The sequence below is a fragment of the Felis catus genome, chromosome B2, assembly GCF_018350175.1.
Source record: "Felis catus isolate Fca126 chromosome B2, F.catus_Fca126_mat1.0, whole genome shotgun sequence".
NCBI classification, from domain to species: domain Eukaryota; kingdom Metazoa; phylum Chordata; class Mammalia; order Carnivora; family Felidae; genus Felis; species Felis catus.
Window position 1 is genome coordinate 87,052,044 of NC_058372.1, and position 16,301 is coordinate 87,068,344.

General features: G+C 37.4%; 1 protein-coding gene across 18 annotated transcripts in view; it reads left to right on the forward strand.

The window, feature by feature from the left end:
* The window catches only part of KLHL32 (kelch like family member 32), a 244,345-nt gene that overhangs the window by 196,996 nt on the left and 31,048 nt on the right, over nucleotides 1-16,301 (forward strand). For 16 of the 18 annotated variants that reach the window (XM_019830986.3, XM_045057867.1, XM_045057865.1 and 13 more), the window contains 3 exons: nucleotides 6,972-7,030; nucleotides 10,262-10,454; nucleotides 12,166-12,260. In XM_019830986.3, coding sequence (XP_019686545.1) covers nucleotides 6,972-7,030; nucleotides 10,262-10,454; nucleotides 12,166-12,260 — 347 coding nt within the window. Of the gene's footprint in view, nucleotides 1-6,971; nucleotides 7,031-10,261; nucleotides 10,455-12,165; nucleotides 12,261-16,301 lie in introns of those variants that run through there. The other 2 variants (XM_019830992.3, XM_019830994.3) reach the window with 1 other exon arrangement.

A 16,301-nucleotide genomic window follows, 5' to 3' on the forward strand; every position in this document is an offset into this window, starting at 1 on the left:
AGCTAAAAGGAAAAAAAAATTTAATAAAAGAGCTAAATGGCTTGAAGAAAGCAAATCAGATCACTTACATTCTCCAGAATAATTAACAAAGGTTTTAGCCTAAATGGACTTCCCTTTATTCTAAAGAAGTAGCATTTTATTTACCCTCACATTGCTGCTCAGAAGATGAGGCTTAAAGATGCTAAGTGATTTTCACAGATCACGCAACTGGCATTTGATAAAGTTGGAATTTGATCTCTGTGTCTCTGGTTTTTGAAAACCATGCTTTTCCCAAGAAACTAAACAATACAGTTGTTTATCACTACAACAAAGATCTCAAAAACAGATGCTTACATTATAAAAAGAATTCCCAAATGATACAACTGAAAGTAAAAGATACACGGAAAAATCATCATACCCAGATATTTGTTTAGATCAACAATGATTTGATTATTTTTAATTGTTTAATTGACCACTTTTCTCAGGGCACAAGACGAGCCACATAACGTCTACCTTCTTGTGGAGAGAACAGCCTTTGTTTAGGCGATCCATTTGTGTCTGTCTAGATGGATCTAAAAAAGGGTAGCGTAAAGGGGAGCCTAAGTGGCTCTCGTGGGTTAAGTGTCCAACTTCGGCTCAGGTCCCGATCTCGTGTTTTGTGGGTTTGAGCCCCGTATAGGGGCTCTCTGCTTTCAGCATAGAACCCACTTCAGATCCTCTGTGCCCCTCTCCTGTGCCCCTCTCTCTGTGCCCCTCCTCTCTCTCTCTCTCTCAAAAATAAACATTAAAAAAAAGGTAGAATAAGGAGTGAGCTGAATTACTTATCTAAGAATATGGGAAATATGTCATTTTCTTTGTTCCCAAGAGGAGAGAAGAAGGTTAAAGCTACATCATGGAAATGGGCAATGGCTGAAGAATCTGGTTGATGGCAGGACAGGGATAAAAGATCCAACAAGAGGCACACCTGGGTGGCTCAGTTGGTTGAGCATCCAGCTTTGACTCAGGTCATGATCTCATAGTTTGTGAGTTCGATCCCCATGTTGGGCTCTATGCTGACAGCTCAGATCCTGGAGCCTGCTTCTGATTCTGTTGTCTCCCTCTCTCCCCCTTCCTCACTCGCGCTCTGTATCTCTGTCTCTCAAAAATAAATAAACATTAAAAAAAAACATTAAAAAAAAGATCCAACAAGAACATAGCAAGCCAGGACACCAGAGACTGGTAGAGGTGACCTTGAGAGCTTAACCCTGCTTGGACCATGCAGAAATCTTTGGAGGCAGGATTACAGCAATCTATAGAATGAGTAATTGGGAGTTAGAGACAATATTATTGATATTCTGAAGGGCAGCTAACATCTGCACTGTGGTAGATATTACCCTTCATTTATTATTTCATTTATTTTAAATAATACATGGTGCATTACTTACATGTTTTGGGTCACAAGTTTATATCTGTTCACTCTAGGTGACATAAATATAATTTGTATTTTCAAGTGCCTCAACCCTTTATAGATATTTTGTAAATTTGAGACTTCCTTTATAGATTTTGAGTCTATTCATTACCTATCCATTTGTGTGGTTTCTTCAAGTGTGACAGAAATAATAAGGATAATAGTTTTAATTTAATGCATGGATTAAGTATGCTCCTATTCAAGATGCTAATTTAGTAGAAATATTCTTGGCTTTAATTGTTCAGGTAGCATTATAAACACTAAAAATATGGACAGTCTAAGGTGAAAAAAATAGATAATAAGAAAGTGTTTGCTTAATGTAAATATTATTTATCATAAATACACCCATGGTGTCCCTATTTTTAGGGACTAGTAATGAGTTTGGTTCTATTTAAAAAATGACTAATATGAACTCACACTAATGCCAGTCATTCCTTTGATAATTAGACTATAAGTGTGAAGTTTTAGTTTTTTGAGAATTAGAGCAAACATATGGAGGAGAAGCTTTACCATTAAAGGAAAAAGCCTTTGGTACCTTATAAACCAGCCAGTAATTCTAGTAATTGGAACAAAAATAAGAAATCTGTTTCAGACTACAAATTCATTTATCTATTAATTCAGTATTCTATACTTCGTTATTTTTTCAGTATTCCATATATACTCGTTTGTACTTTTTTATGGAAAAGATAAGAAATTTCCATAAATAAATGACTACAGTGCTATAGTAAACTTCCTCTGTGGATTGCCTGTATACCATGCACTCTGTAAGACTATACCAAACCTGTAAGAGAGAGATCGTCATCTCTAGTTTGCATATGAGGAACCTGAGCCTGGTTGTGTTAAATCCTCCCCCCAAGGATAGAGTCATAAAGGAACCTCTGTGGGGTTGATGCCACATCCTGTCCGGAAACTGACCCGCTAGTCTAGCATAAAGCTGGGCACTTCGAACTTAGATGGTTTTCCACAATCCTCAGTCGGCTGGCAGAGTTCCAGCCTGGAGTGTCTTTCCTGACAGCATGGACACATTCAGTTCTTTGCATCCCGCTCTGTCCTAGTAAGGGTACTGCTCTGTCTGCTCTGTCCTCGTAAGGGTACCAGTGCTGTATTATGTACCATAGGTCTCTGCTAAAGCATGTAGTATAGGACTCTATATCAACAGATGTATTTTCTGTCCTTGAAAAAAAAAATAGCAGAGCCACCAGACTTGACCTATCCTGACCAATGCATACTAAGAGCTGTTTTTCTAAACACACTATTCTGTAGACATTGTTAGTCTTGACCAGTTCTTGCTTTTGAGCGCAATGAGTTTGGGAGTCAGTGAATTCCAGCAGTGGAGGCAAAAGTTGCTTGTTTGGCAGTCACCTGTCATCCTTTCTCTGGTATGCGTTCATCCATTTGTCACAACGTTTTGTGAGGAGCCGAACAGGGAAGCTTAAGAAAAATGCTTTACTCTTGTCTTGATGATAGAAAGCATTTCTCATTGCTGGTAGCATGGTGGTAACTTTTCATTCCTTCTGGCAGTTTTTAAAGACTTATTTGACTTTGGGGGAACCTGCAGTATATCTTTAAGTCACAGTTCAAAAGTATGAGACAGGGCTGTTCATTTTCAATTTTGGCTGAAAAGTCTTAACTTCGACTGTGGCACTTCAAAGTTAGGGAAAACTTGGCTTTAAAAATGGATGCTGATACGAGATGGCATATTTAATGACAAATGTATCTATAGAAAGCTGTTAAGATGCAGATTATCCCCCCCTGGGGTGGGGGAGGGAGATCAAAACTGCCAATCTATAAAATGTACTCGATAGAGGGAGGCATAGAATCTATCTTTGCAAGTGCTTTGATTGCAGGGGACAGTATAGCAGCATGTGGCATCATAACCCAGAGCAGGCAAATCAGCTTGATGACTTTCAAAGCCAGGAATACTGCTGCAGGCAAGGGTACTCCAGTCTAGGAGAAATTAAAACATATAGAGACTGTTATTAATTCCATATCTATTTTTGTATAGTCAAATCTGTATGCAAATCCTTAGCATCTCATTTCAACAGATTAATCTAAAAGTGAAGAGTGTTATGTGAAGAGAATGTAATGATAAGCTGTGCACATAACACTGCTAAAGCCGTGTGGGCTGCGAACTTGGATGCTTTTTTAAAATTTATTTTTTGTACTGAGAAGAACTGGTTTTTATTTATGTGATCATTTGGAAATTATTTCAAAGAAGGGAAACAATAGGACCAATTTCTAAGGTTTTCCCTTGCAATCCTGACTTGGCAAAAGTTACAACACTGGGTTTTTTAGGCACCTCCCGTGGTTTAGCATTCCAGAAGTAATCAACCAAATAACTAACTAGGAATTTTATGTTTACTTCCACCTAGTAACCCAGTATCTCATTTTTAAGCATTGTCATGTGAGTGAAAATTTGTATGTAAGGGTAAGGAATCTAATTACCACGTGCAGATTAAGGGAAAAAAATATTACGAATGCATCCGTAAAAGAGAGTAAATAATAATTCTGAAGAGCATGAAGATAAATTGTATGCCTGGCTTAGGAGAAAGGATGTAATAGCTACATTCTAATCCATTGGTTGTACATTTAATCTATAATGGGCAGACTCTGATACATATAGTAGTGTAAATATTTTCAAATAGTGTCATAAATAGATAGTTTACTGCAGTAGATATTAATTCTGTCCCATATTTCTAAAACAAGGAGAAAAACCGTCAAAGTTTTGAAATAATGGGTGGGAGCTTTGCCCTCTGCTCCCTCTCATTTGGAGAAATGATTATAGGCGAGCTGGACATTAATCTGGTGGTTATGGCCCAGATCAAAAGCACTTGGCAATCATTTTAACCCTGAAGACTTGTGAGGTCTCACTCAATAGATTTGATTATTCTTGTGTAGTTATGCTGAGAAAGAATTATTGGACATTCAATTTTTAATCAGATAAGAAAAGGAAGGTTGGGAAGAAAGCAATCAGGCCTCTGTATTTATTTGGACAAACATTTTGACTGTGTAGGCATTTCAGCCCCAGCTTTCTTAAGTGTATTTTCTTTTCCTATGGTTTTATTTTAAGATGAGACATTCTTTAAGAAATGCAGAGAAGACTTTCTTTGAGGGCAGGAAGCTCGTTTCTCTGTTCCTTGTGGACTTACTCTGCAGATAAAGCTTTCATTGATCTTAAAAGTAGTTGTAAGCTTCAGAGAGAATATATTTTAAAAAAGCCCTCCAGTTAATAAAAGCCATGGTCAATTATATGAAAGATATAATCTCCTTATTGGGAGTGAACGAGAGAGTAATGATTGGCCTGAACATGTTCCCTTCCCTTTATGGATCCATTAGTATTGATGGATTGTTCCAGCTCAGCTGAGGATTGTGCACTAATACTCTGGATTCTGGTTGATTTGACTCCTGGCCATGAAGTTGATGGTAGTGACCTATTCAAGGTATTTGAACTGTCAAAGCAAAAATTATACTGGACAAAGTTAAGCAGATAAGGAAGACTTTGTCCAAGACAATATTGCAATAGGGGAGGGAGACCAGAATGCAGTCTGAAATCAACTCCTCTGAAGAACAAGAGGCAAGAGGGTTTTTAAGCACTGGGGTGAGCTAGTAGAAAAGTACTGAAGGAGTTTTGGAGGAAGGTTGATCTATGTGATATAATGAGCCCATTCAGCTACCCCTGATTTTGTAAATGTTTTTCTCAGTGATTGGGCCATTCTTGCTTTCTGATTGGCACCCATCAACATGAGGCTCTTACCCTCCATAGAAACTGGGAGATAGGGACATTTACTTCCTTGATGATTACATTTCAATGGGATGGCTCCTAGGTCTGGGAGGAAGATCTTCCTGGGTTGTAAAACTTGCAAGAAGCTTCTTAAATGACTTCTATCTCAAGGAGGCAGAGAAAGAATTTACAGGTTTTCTAAAGTAAGAGCTCTAAGAAGAGGGATGTCAGGGGCCTAAGAGACAGAAAGAAACCTGTGTAAAGTTGAGTCATACTGAGAAAAAAGTTAACACTGTTTTGTTCATTATTGTAATAGTACATACTTTTTGACTTAAAATTTTTCAATAGGAAACATTTGTAGTGTGGCTCAGTTTTATATTTTTATTGCAAAATTAGCTGCTTCTATGTGCTACTTATTAAAATGTTATTCATTTTATACCAGCATCCAGAACTCTGTATAAGGCAAAAATCTCTGAAGAGATTTTTTTGGGGGAGGGCAGTTCTCATAGTCTTGTTATTTTACTACTTAACATTTAATATCTCCTAGTATTATTTTTATATAGTGCTGATCTATGTTTTTTTTTAGTTTTTCAATTTGATAGTAAAAACTAAAGTAGAATCAGTAGTTTCTGGGTTTTATGGGGATCAGTGTACATCACAAACATGAAAATATGAGGACAGATAAGAGAAACTTTGTTAGAAAGGTGATGATAGTTTAGTGGTTCTTGACTAATCAAAAGGTCCTGAGTCTTTTGGATCTAAGCCCTTGTCAAGAAGGCTCTAGAAAAGTTGCTAACAACAACTACACACAGTGCTCTTAGTCATATGTGGCTTAACGAGCACTTGAAATGTGGCTAATCTGGATTGAAATGTGCTGTGTTAAATATACATTGGGTTTTGAAGAAAGTTTGAACAAAAGGAACATAAAATACCTCCATAAGTTTTATATCAATTTCACATTGAAATGATAATATTTTGGCTGTGTTGAGTTAAATAAAATTTATGTTAAGTTTACTTTCACTATTTCTTTTTTTTTAAGATTTATTTATTTTGAGAGGGGGAGAGTGTGCACACACACTTGCATGTGTGAGTGAGTTAGGGGCAGAGAGAGAGGGAGAGAGAGAATCCCAAGCAGGCTTCATGCTGTCAGCACAGAGCCTGACATGGGGCTTGATCCCATGAACCATGAGATCATGACCTGAGCTGAAACCAAGCTTAACTGACTGAGCCACCCAGGTGCCCCTCTTTTTAGTTGTTAACGTGGCTACTGGAAACCTTAAAATTACATCTGTGATTCACATTGGTGGCTCTCATCATATTCTTCTGGACAGCTTTGGCTTTAGAATTCTTTTGATAAGTAATGCCTTTTCTTAGATATGGTTCTTCCAAAGAGATATCAAGACATTAGTGTGTTAGTATACAGAAGGTTAGAGCTTTAAAACTGCCAAAGGACAAGAACTTTCCATGTAATTCTGTCCTGGGCATAAATTGTATAGAGATTTGTCTATGTGTGCTATGTTCATTCCCACTCCCTGCTATACTTTGCCCCTCATTCTGGCCATGCAGAGCAGCTTGTCAGAATTGGAGCCTCTTGGTAATCTCAGCATACTTGTTGCTTGCTCTCAACTGGATTGCTTCTAAAATGTTTCTTGAAAATGAAACTGCTTCAACAATAAGCTTCTTAATTATGTCATGGGTTCACCACGAGGGTATACAAACAGATCCTCAGCAGTAGCTAATTTTCCTTTAATTGTATCTCATTCTTATGTTGGAATATCCTATTTCGTATTCATGAAAGCTCTAACACATGTTAATCCATTACAGGTGGAGTAACTAACACAGCACAATATCAGAACAGACTAATGGTATATGAACCTAACCAGGTAAGAATCATATAAGAAAAACTCATTACCTTAATTAAAATGAATTTTAAAAGATTTCCACAGTAATTAGTAGTTGAAATGCCAAGTCTGTACACACACGTGCATCTTAAACTTGTATAGAGAAACGGAAGCATCTGGATAAACTGCCTTTCCGTTGCTTTTTTTTTTCCACACAAAATTTCAGCTCCTTTAGTTTTATGCTATACACAATGCTTAACTCTTTCAGAGTTTTGCATAATGTAGAAAGAAGGGTAAATATGTTGATGAGTTAAATGCCCTTTAGTTCCATTATCTCAAGTGACTGTTCATATTCAGAGGCATCCAAAGAAAGGATTTTGCTATGTCCTTTTAGAAAGCGTGTCCTTCCAAGAGGGGAACATACTTATTGTTTCATTACTCCCAACTAATATAATAACTTTTATTTAACTCCGTATAGCCAGAATGTCCTAGAGCAGTGTCTAGGACAAGTCTGAAGTAGAAGTATCTGAAAAAAGTGTGTGTATTTCATCTAACAAATGGTGCCTGAACTGGAAGCATTTTGATGGTGTCTGTCCCTTCTTCTGTCCACTTATCATACACACTCGGTGGTTTTTTTGTCCCCAAAAGAAGAACTATTTTTACTCTCTTTCCCTTCTACCAAAATCGCTGTGGCCTTAGCAAATGTTTTCAGAATTTCACCATGTCTGTGATTTTGGTAATGTAAATATTTTTCATGATTATGACAGTATTCCAAAATGATTCGAACGTGGGATTTAACATTCATCAGCCAGAGATAACGGAACATGAAATGACAGGTTAGCTTTGGCAGCCTGGGTCAGGATTGGCCACCAAATGTGCGTCCTGAATGACCTCAGTCAGCTTGGTATCTTTTTATTTCAACATTATTTGATTCTGAATGTAACGAAGGTATTTCTCTCTTTGCAAGTGTGTTTCCTGATGTCATTAGAAGCTGTAGATTTCAGAGACCACATGTCCATGGGCCAGATGTCTCAAGAGGGATCATTAATTGCAGTTGCTTGAGTTCGGTGCACACGTGGTTAAACAGGAAGAAGGTGTTAACATTTCTCAAATGAGTTCTGTTTCATGTTTGTATACACACACTCTTTTTAAAAATTCTGCTGGCATATTGTTTACGGTGGGTACTGGCAAACATCACATCTGCTTGCATCTTGCTCAGAATCTCAATAACTCTATCATTCAGCCCTGGTGCTTATTTCTCTTCTAGGCCTTTGTGGAGAGTCGATAATGCCTGCCATCTGCCACAGAGCACATCGCTACCTGCCAACAGGCAGGCTGGGGTGACCTCTGCTTCCCCACCACTGATTAGTATTCACACGCTAGCTTATTAGGAATGACCCCACTAGGCCTCTCTGTTTCTTTGCCTTTGCAGAGGTTGGCGGCTCACCTGGCAGGCACGGCAGTGAAGGAAGCTAAAGATATAATCAGGGGATGCAGGCAGGCTTTATAAACCAGATGGCGTCCACAGTCCTGTGGCAGGGGACCAGACTACTAATGCACACGTTGATTCCTAATAGTGGAATAGGTTGCCTCATAGAAAGGACCTGAGGAAAGCATCATCAGAGTTTTGAGTTAAGTCCACTCATGTGAAGTGTATTGAAGATATTTCTTCACAGAACATCTGATAGAAAGGTTTGGCTACTTTATTAAAGATGACATTTGATTGGAAGGAGATTTTTAGGACATGTTTAAAAAGGGGGAGCAAGTAAATGCAAGCCTTGCAAACTGTACAAACCATTCTTTTTTAAATATATCTTTAAAAGAGAAATTAGAAATGACCTGGTAGATAGGTCTTAGTGAATGGACCAATATTTATATATATATTTTTTGCTTATCCCTTTACAGCTTTGTAAACTGGTGAAATTCTAAGTATTCAAAGCATCATATGATTTTTCTAGTCAAAATCCAAATTTTTCTTGGAAAAAAGGAATCCGGGTTCTTCCTGTAGGTTAGTGTTCATGTAGAAAGGAAATGGTTAGGTTTGCTTACATGTTCATTACTTGGTTGAGATTTAAAATTAAGGTCGTATTTGATTTTCATCTAATTTTGCAATTTACATTAGATTTTTGAAAGGAGCCATATTTAAGAGGAGTTGATCATGTCTTTCCCATTACTAGCATGACCCAGGACCAAATAGTTGAGGTTTCACCATTCTTGAAGTTGTATAAAACTTGGCTTTCTACCAAAACATGTGCCAAGAAATAACTTTCCCCAGTTTGGTAGAAGATTTAATTATAAATATGTTAAAGGGACTAATACAAAGGCCACGTGGAACTTTGTTGTGAAACAAGATCTTAGCTCTTCCATTGATCTTGGAAGTTTAATTTTGGACAGAACAGCAAAGTCACCCTAACCCTAGCTTATGTAGAGGCCTTGGGTGGCCAAGGATTATTATCACAATAATTTTTTAAAAGTGTGACAACACTCTTCTAAATGTTTCATGAGTATTAACTAATTTAATTCTCACAACAAGCTTGTCAGGTAAGGTATGATTCCCCCCACTTTAAAGACAAGGAAACAGGCACAGTGAGGTTAATTGCTTGGCGTCACACAAAGGTTACAAACTTAGGCATTCTGGATCCAGAGCCTGTTTTCTTTCTTTCTTTTTTTTTTTAATGTTTTATTTATTTATTTTTGAGAGCAAGAGATTGACAGTATGTGTGGGGGTGGGGAGAGAGAGACGGAGAGAGAGAAAATCCCAGGCATGTTCCACACCATCAGCACAGAGCCCAAGGTCAACGAACTCTGAGATCATGACCTGACCCAAAATCAAGAGTTGGACACTTAACCAGCTGAGCCTCTCAGGTGCCCCAAGCACCTGTTTTCTTAATCATTATACCTAGCCAGGTGCTTTCACTCTTCCACAATTTGTGTAAGTTTTCTCATTTGGGTGAGAAACCATCAGGAAAACTTCCATGGGCTCCCATTATAAAATGAAAAATGCCCTATAAAATGCAACCTATAAAATGCAGCAGGAGGAAATGCCTTATGTAAGTTGCAAAATAAAATTGGCATACATGGTTCATCCACACTTGCTCTCAGGTAAGACACTCCTACCTTTCAATCTGTAAGCAACAGTCAAATAGAATGCGATTGACACACATTAGAGTCCTGGCTACTAATGAGGCGCTGCTGTTTCTGCCATGGAGGTCGCCTGTTAACAGAATCCACCTGAATTTCTTTCTTTCTTTCTTTCTTTTTTCCCTCCCCCAGAATAAATGGATAAGCCGCAGCCCTATGCTGCAGAGAAGGGTCTACCATTCCATGGCTGCTGTTCAAAGAAAACTTTATGTTCTTGGAGGCAATGACCTGGACTACAATAATGACCGGATCCTTGTGCGGCATATAGATTCTTACAACATAGACACCGACCAGTGGACGCGTTGTAATTTCAACCTGTTGACTGGCAAGTACCTTTGACTAAGTAAATCAGGAAAAGCAGAGATTCAAGAGATTGCCACAGTTGGTTTCTTTTACGTCTTCAGCGCATCTCTAAATATCAAGTGCATGGTGGCAGAACACCTTGCTTTTATTAACCAGAAAGGTACCCCATTATTTATCTCACAAAATTTCACTCAATTAGGTGGCTGAGCTAGTTTCTCAGGGCCTCTCTTACCTATGTGCATCTTCTCGTTTGGCTGAGAGAGGTATGGCAAGTCCTTTCTCGTCAATAAGTATTCACAGAGGAACTTTGATCGTTAGGAGGAACCAGAGAATTAAAAACTCTTTACAGAAGCGATTTTTTTTTTTCCTTTTCACTTTTGGTCCTCTTTTATTTGAGTTCAGGAGTAGAGTCTTCATTATTTGTTACTGTCACATACAGTTTCTGGCTATATTCTTCTAACAACGGAATCTTAGAGCAGTTCTGTGCCTAGGGGTTTGGTGGTATTTCTGGCCACATACCCCTTCAAGCATTATCAAGAGTAACGCTAGGTATGGACCCTCATCTCAAAGGGAATAAAAGGTAAGCTGTGAACAACTTACCCCTGACGTTTTTTACGGAGTTGAAAACCTTCTTTCCCTTGTTGGCTCGTATTATAAACCTCCAAGGGGATCAGGTCCTTCCCAGGCTGCTCTAATAATAGGAAAATCACAAGCCCAAAATGGTGGTCTGGACTGGCACCTGAGGACATCTTAATATGCCGAGTGGATGCTCAACCACTCACGGCTATGGCTGGGGAGGCAACACTGAGTGCCAATGTGAAAGGGTTATATGCCTTGCGTGGAGCTCTTGTTTTTGTGAAAATGATCTTTGGGGCCCACCTACAAGGACTTCACTCTCTCTGAGTTGCTATAGTAGTACCTCAGCCCCTCGGTCCCTGGATCTGCGATTCTGTCTGCCATAGGATCCAGCTTATTTATTACCACAGTCAGTCCTGTGTCAGCCCATCAATAAAAAGAGACTATCTCACTCTCTGATAGCCTCCAGGGAAGAATATGTGGTAGTGAGTTATTCTGTCTTCTTTTTTAAATGGGGGAGGAACCTTTCATCATTTTGGCGTGTCAGTATCTAGGGACTACCCCAGCTGGTCCCAGATCGGGAACTTTAATATAGTCTTAAAACTGTTGAGTATGTAAAAAAAAAAAAAAACAAAACAAACAAAAAAAAGGAGGGTAGTAACTTTATCAATCTTTTCTGTCATTTGTCTTCATTTGGGGGACAGTGGGGGCATGGCTCTGTTTTATTGGCTTCTTGGGGTTGCAGCTGTTACTTTACAAATGTAAGCACTTGCCTTAAAGCATTTGTAGGTACAAGAGGTATTTTGCATTTCGAAAATATACCTTATTTCCACCACTGTAAGTTAATGGCATACAACATAGTATAGAACTCTTATTTTGTTATTGCTTATTATTGCTGCATTTAATGCTGTAGTTACTAACCTGGCTGGCTAGTACGTGTTTTGGCTTGGTTCTGACCTGACACAGATTCATTCTCTGTGAAGGAGTGGTTAATTCTTCCCTCTGAGTACTGGGAGGCAGTGATTAGTTGCTGCGAAAATCCTGTGGAGCATACAAGTGTGCCACAGGGGGAAATTGTATCCCTCAGTGGCAAAAGGGTTAATTAAGACATGTAAGGAAAATGGATTTATTTTTTCTTTTCATTCAATTTACTTTAGGCCAAAATGAATCTGGAGTTGCTGTCCATAATGAGAGAATATATTTGGTTGGTGGATATTCGATTTGGACGAATGAGCCTCTGGCTTGTATCCAGGTGAGTGGTTGAAGTTCCTTTTGAAGTTTGTTCAGGTGGTTCAGTGAGGTTAACTTTTTGCAGTGCTGCTACTGAAGAAAGAGATATTTACTCCTAGAAAGAGGTTTGAGCTCCCTTTGTGTAGCTAGTTCAGTCACTAAACTTCATCCTGCTTCCTAAAAATGATGTCTAATAAATTATTGAGCCCTACTGAAAGTAGAGGTGGGGAGGAGCTTTGAAAATATATACAGTAAAACCTTGGGTTGCGAGTGTCATGCAAGATGAGCAAACATTTCTAATTTTAACTTCATAAATGAGTGATGTCTTGCAATACAAGTAGTATGTGACGCCGAATGTCACATGATCACAGCTGAGCCAATGGTTCTTGAAATTCACTTTGATATATGAGTGCTTTGGATTACAACCATGGTTCCAGAATGAATTAGGCCTGCAAGCCAAGGTTTTACTGCATAATATATCCTGAAAATGGGGAAAGTGGGATACCTTTCTTTTTCTCCCAAACCAAGAAAATCTCGAAATCTTTGGTAATAGTACTTTCACACTCCCAAAACTTTACAAATGCCTCCTTTCCACTCAGTTGCTTTATTTTCTGTATTGCAATTTGTTCATTTCAATCAATTCCCCCTACTAAGGTGTTCTTCCTTCCTGGCAGAAGTTGTGAGCAGTGGTGGTTTATGGTTAGTCTTATGGAGATAGCCTCTTCCCCAGAGAACAGCCCTGGCACATCAGCACGTGAGCAGCCCAGGGGAGGCAAATTGCCCCCTGAGCTTTTCAGAAAAGCAATAGCTTTTGCTGATATACATATTTAAGGTTTTATTATTTTATTTTTTATAATTTTTACTATTGTTTTCCTGTTTTACATGTTCTCTGATGTTATTGACATGTATTAGGCCCGATTTTTCTCTTAATATCCAGAAAAATCTATATCCTTAGAACTACTCTTATTATCTAACCTCACTCTTGGGGGAATGTTTTTAAACACTGCTTCGTTATCTTTAATGGTTGCAGGACTATCCAAGATTTTAATTTTTTCTACAGTCCCATCTCATAAGGTATATATATTTTCTCAAGAAACTTTTCCGTGTTGTCTAAGTTTTCAAAATTGTTAGTGACTAGTTGTTTTGTTACTGCTTAGTTATATCCCCCATTATATTCATAATACTGATTTTTATTTTTCCTCTTCTCTTGATTTGTCTTGCCAGAGGTTTGTCAGTGTATTTAACATACTTCTATTAAGTATATCTATGTCAGCAGGGGTAGCATAAATATGACAACATAATAAGCAAGCTGGTCCTAATGGATATGAGTTCTGGATTGAATAGTTAGGAGATAGTGTTGTTTGTAGTTTATTGAAATATTAACATTAAATGTATTAGTTCAAGGTATGTAAAAATGTTGTATATGTATATATTGATAAATAATCACCAAAATAAATTTAGTTAACATTCATAACCTCACATAGTTACAAGAGTTTTCTGTTTGTGAGGAGAACTTTTAAAATCTACTCTCCTAGCCACTTTCAAATATTCAATACAGTATGGGTAATTGTAGTTACCATGCTGTACACTATATCCCCAAGATTTATTTATCTTATAAGTTTCTTTTTTATTGAACTATACATGAGACACAATGTTACATTAGCTTCAGGTGTATAGCCTAGTGATTCAACAGTTCTATACATTATGCTACGCTCCCCACCAGTGTTAACATGTATCACCATGCAATGCTATTACAATACCATTGACTATTCCCTATGCTGTGCCTTTTATTCTCATGCTTTATTCATTCCATAACTGGAAGCCTGTATGTCCCGCTCCCCATTATCCATTTTGCCCAGCTCACACACCCACCTTCTCTCTGGAAACCACTAATTTGTTCTTTGTATATATGGGTCTCTTTCTGTTTTATATATTTGTTTTGTTTTTTTAGATTCCACATATAAGTGAAATCATATGGTATATATCTTTCTCTGTCTGACTTACTTCATTTAGCATAATATTCTCTAGGTCCATCCATGTTGTCACAAATGGCAAGGTCTTATTTTTTTATGATTGAGTGATATTCCATTGTATATATATTTTCTTTATTACTTTATTAATTAGTGGACACTTGGGTTGCTTCCATATCTTGGCTATTATTATAAATAATGCTGCAGTAAACATAGGGGTAACTTTTCAAATTTGTGTTTTTGTATTCTTTGGGTAAGTAGCCAGTAGTGGAATTATTGAATCATATGGCATTTCTATTTAAAAATTTTTGAGGAATCTCCATACAGTTTCCATAGTGTTTGCACCAACTTACATTCCCACTAGTAGTGCATAAGGATTCCCTTTTCTCCACATCCTTGTCAACACTCATTATTTCTTGACTTTTTGATACTAGCCATTATCACTGGTGTGAGGTGATATTTCATTGTGATTTTGACTTGTGTTTCTTTGATAAGTGATGTTGAGCATCTTTTCATATGTCTGTTGACCATCTGTAATGTCTTTTTTGGAAAACTGTTTATCCAGGTTCTCTACCCATTTTTTAATCAAAAAAATTTTTTTTGGTGTTGAGTTGTATAAATTCTTTATATATTTTGGAGATTAACCCCTTATTGGATATATCATTTGCAAATATATTTTCCCATTAAGTTGGTTGCCTTTACATTTTGTTGATGGTTTCTTTCACTGTGCAAAAGCTTTTTATTTTGTTACAGCCTCAATAGTTTATTTTTGCTTTTGTTTCCCTTGCCTGAGAAAACATACATAAAAATATGTGGCTAAGACCAATGCCTAAGAGATTACTGCATATGTTTTCTTCTAGGAGTTTTATGATTTTGGGTCGCACATTTAGATCTTTAATGCATTTTGAGTGTATTTCTTATGTGTGATGTAAGAAAGTGGTCCAATTTCATTCTTTTACATGTAGCTGTCCAGTTTTCCCAAAACTATTTACTGAAGAAACTTTTCTCCATGTGTACTTTTGCCTCCTTTGTTATAGATTAATTGATCTTACGAGTGTGGGTTTATTTCTGGCTTCTCTCATCCTGATGCATTGATCTATGTCTATTTTTGTAGCAGTCCCATACTGTTTTGATTAGGATAGCTTTATAGTCTATCTTGAAATGTGGGATTGTGATATCTCCAGTTTTGTTCTTCTTTCATAAGTTTGCTTTTGTTATTCTGGGTCTTTTGTGATTCCATACAAATTTTAGTATTATTTCTCTAGTTCTATGAAAAATACTGTTTTTGTTTGTTTTAATTTTAGAGTACGAGTAAGGGAAAGGGGCAATGGGAGAAAGAATCTTAATATGCTAAGCATGGAGCCCAATGCAGGGTTTCATCCCATGACCCTGGGATCATGACCTGAGCCAAAATCAAGAGTAGATGTCTGCTCAACTGACCTAGCTAGCGAGGTGCCCCAAAATGCTGTTGGCTTTTTTAATAGGATTGCATTGAATATGTAGATTTCTTTGGATAGTACAGACATTTTAATGATATTCAGGCATTAACATGGTATATCTTTCCATTTGTTTGTGTTGTTTTCAATTTCTCTCATTACTATCTTATAGTTTTCAGAGTACAGGTCTTTCACCTAATTATTTATTCCTACGTATTCCTTTTGATGCATTTGGAATTGTCTGCTTAATTTCCATTCTGCTACTTTGTTATTAGTGTATAGCAATGCAACACATTTATATATGTTAATTTTGTATTCTGTGACCCTACTGAATTCATTCATCAGTTTTAATAGTTTTTTGGTGGAGCCTTTAGAGTTTTCTATGTATAGTATCATGTCATCTGCAATTAGTGACAGCTTTACATCTTCCTTACCGACTTGGATGCTTTTTATTTATTGTTTTCTAATTGCTGTGGCTAGGACTTCCATTACTTCATTGAATACCAGGGGCAAGAGTAGATATCCTTGTTTTGATTCTGATCTAGAGAAAAAGCTCTATTTTTCCCTACTGAGTATGATGTTAGCTGTGGGTTTGTAATATCTGGCTTCTACTATATTGAGGTGTGTTCTCCCTAAACCCACTTTGTTGAGACATTT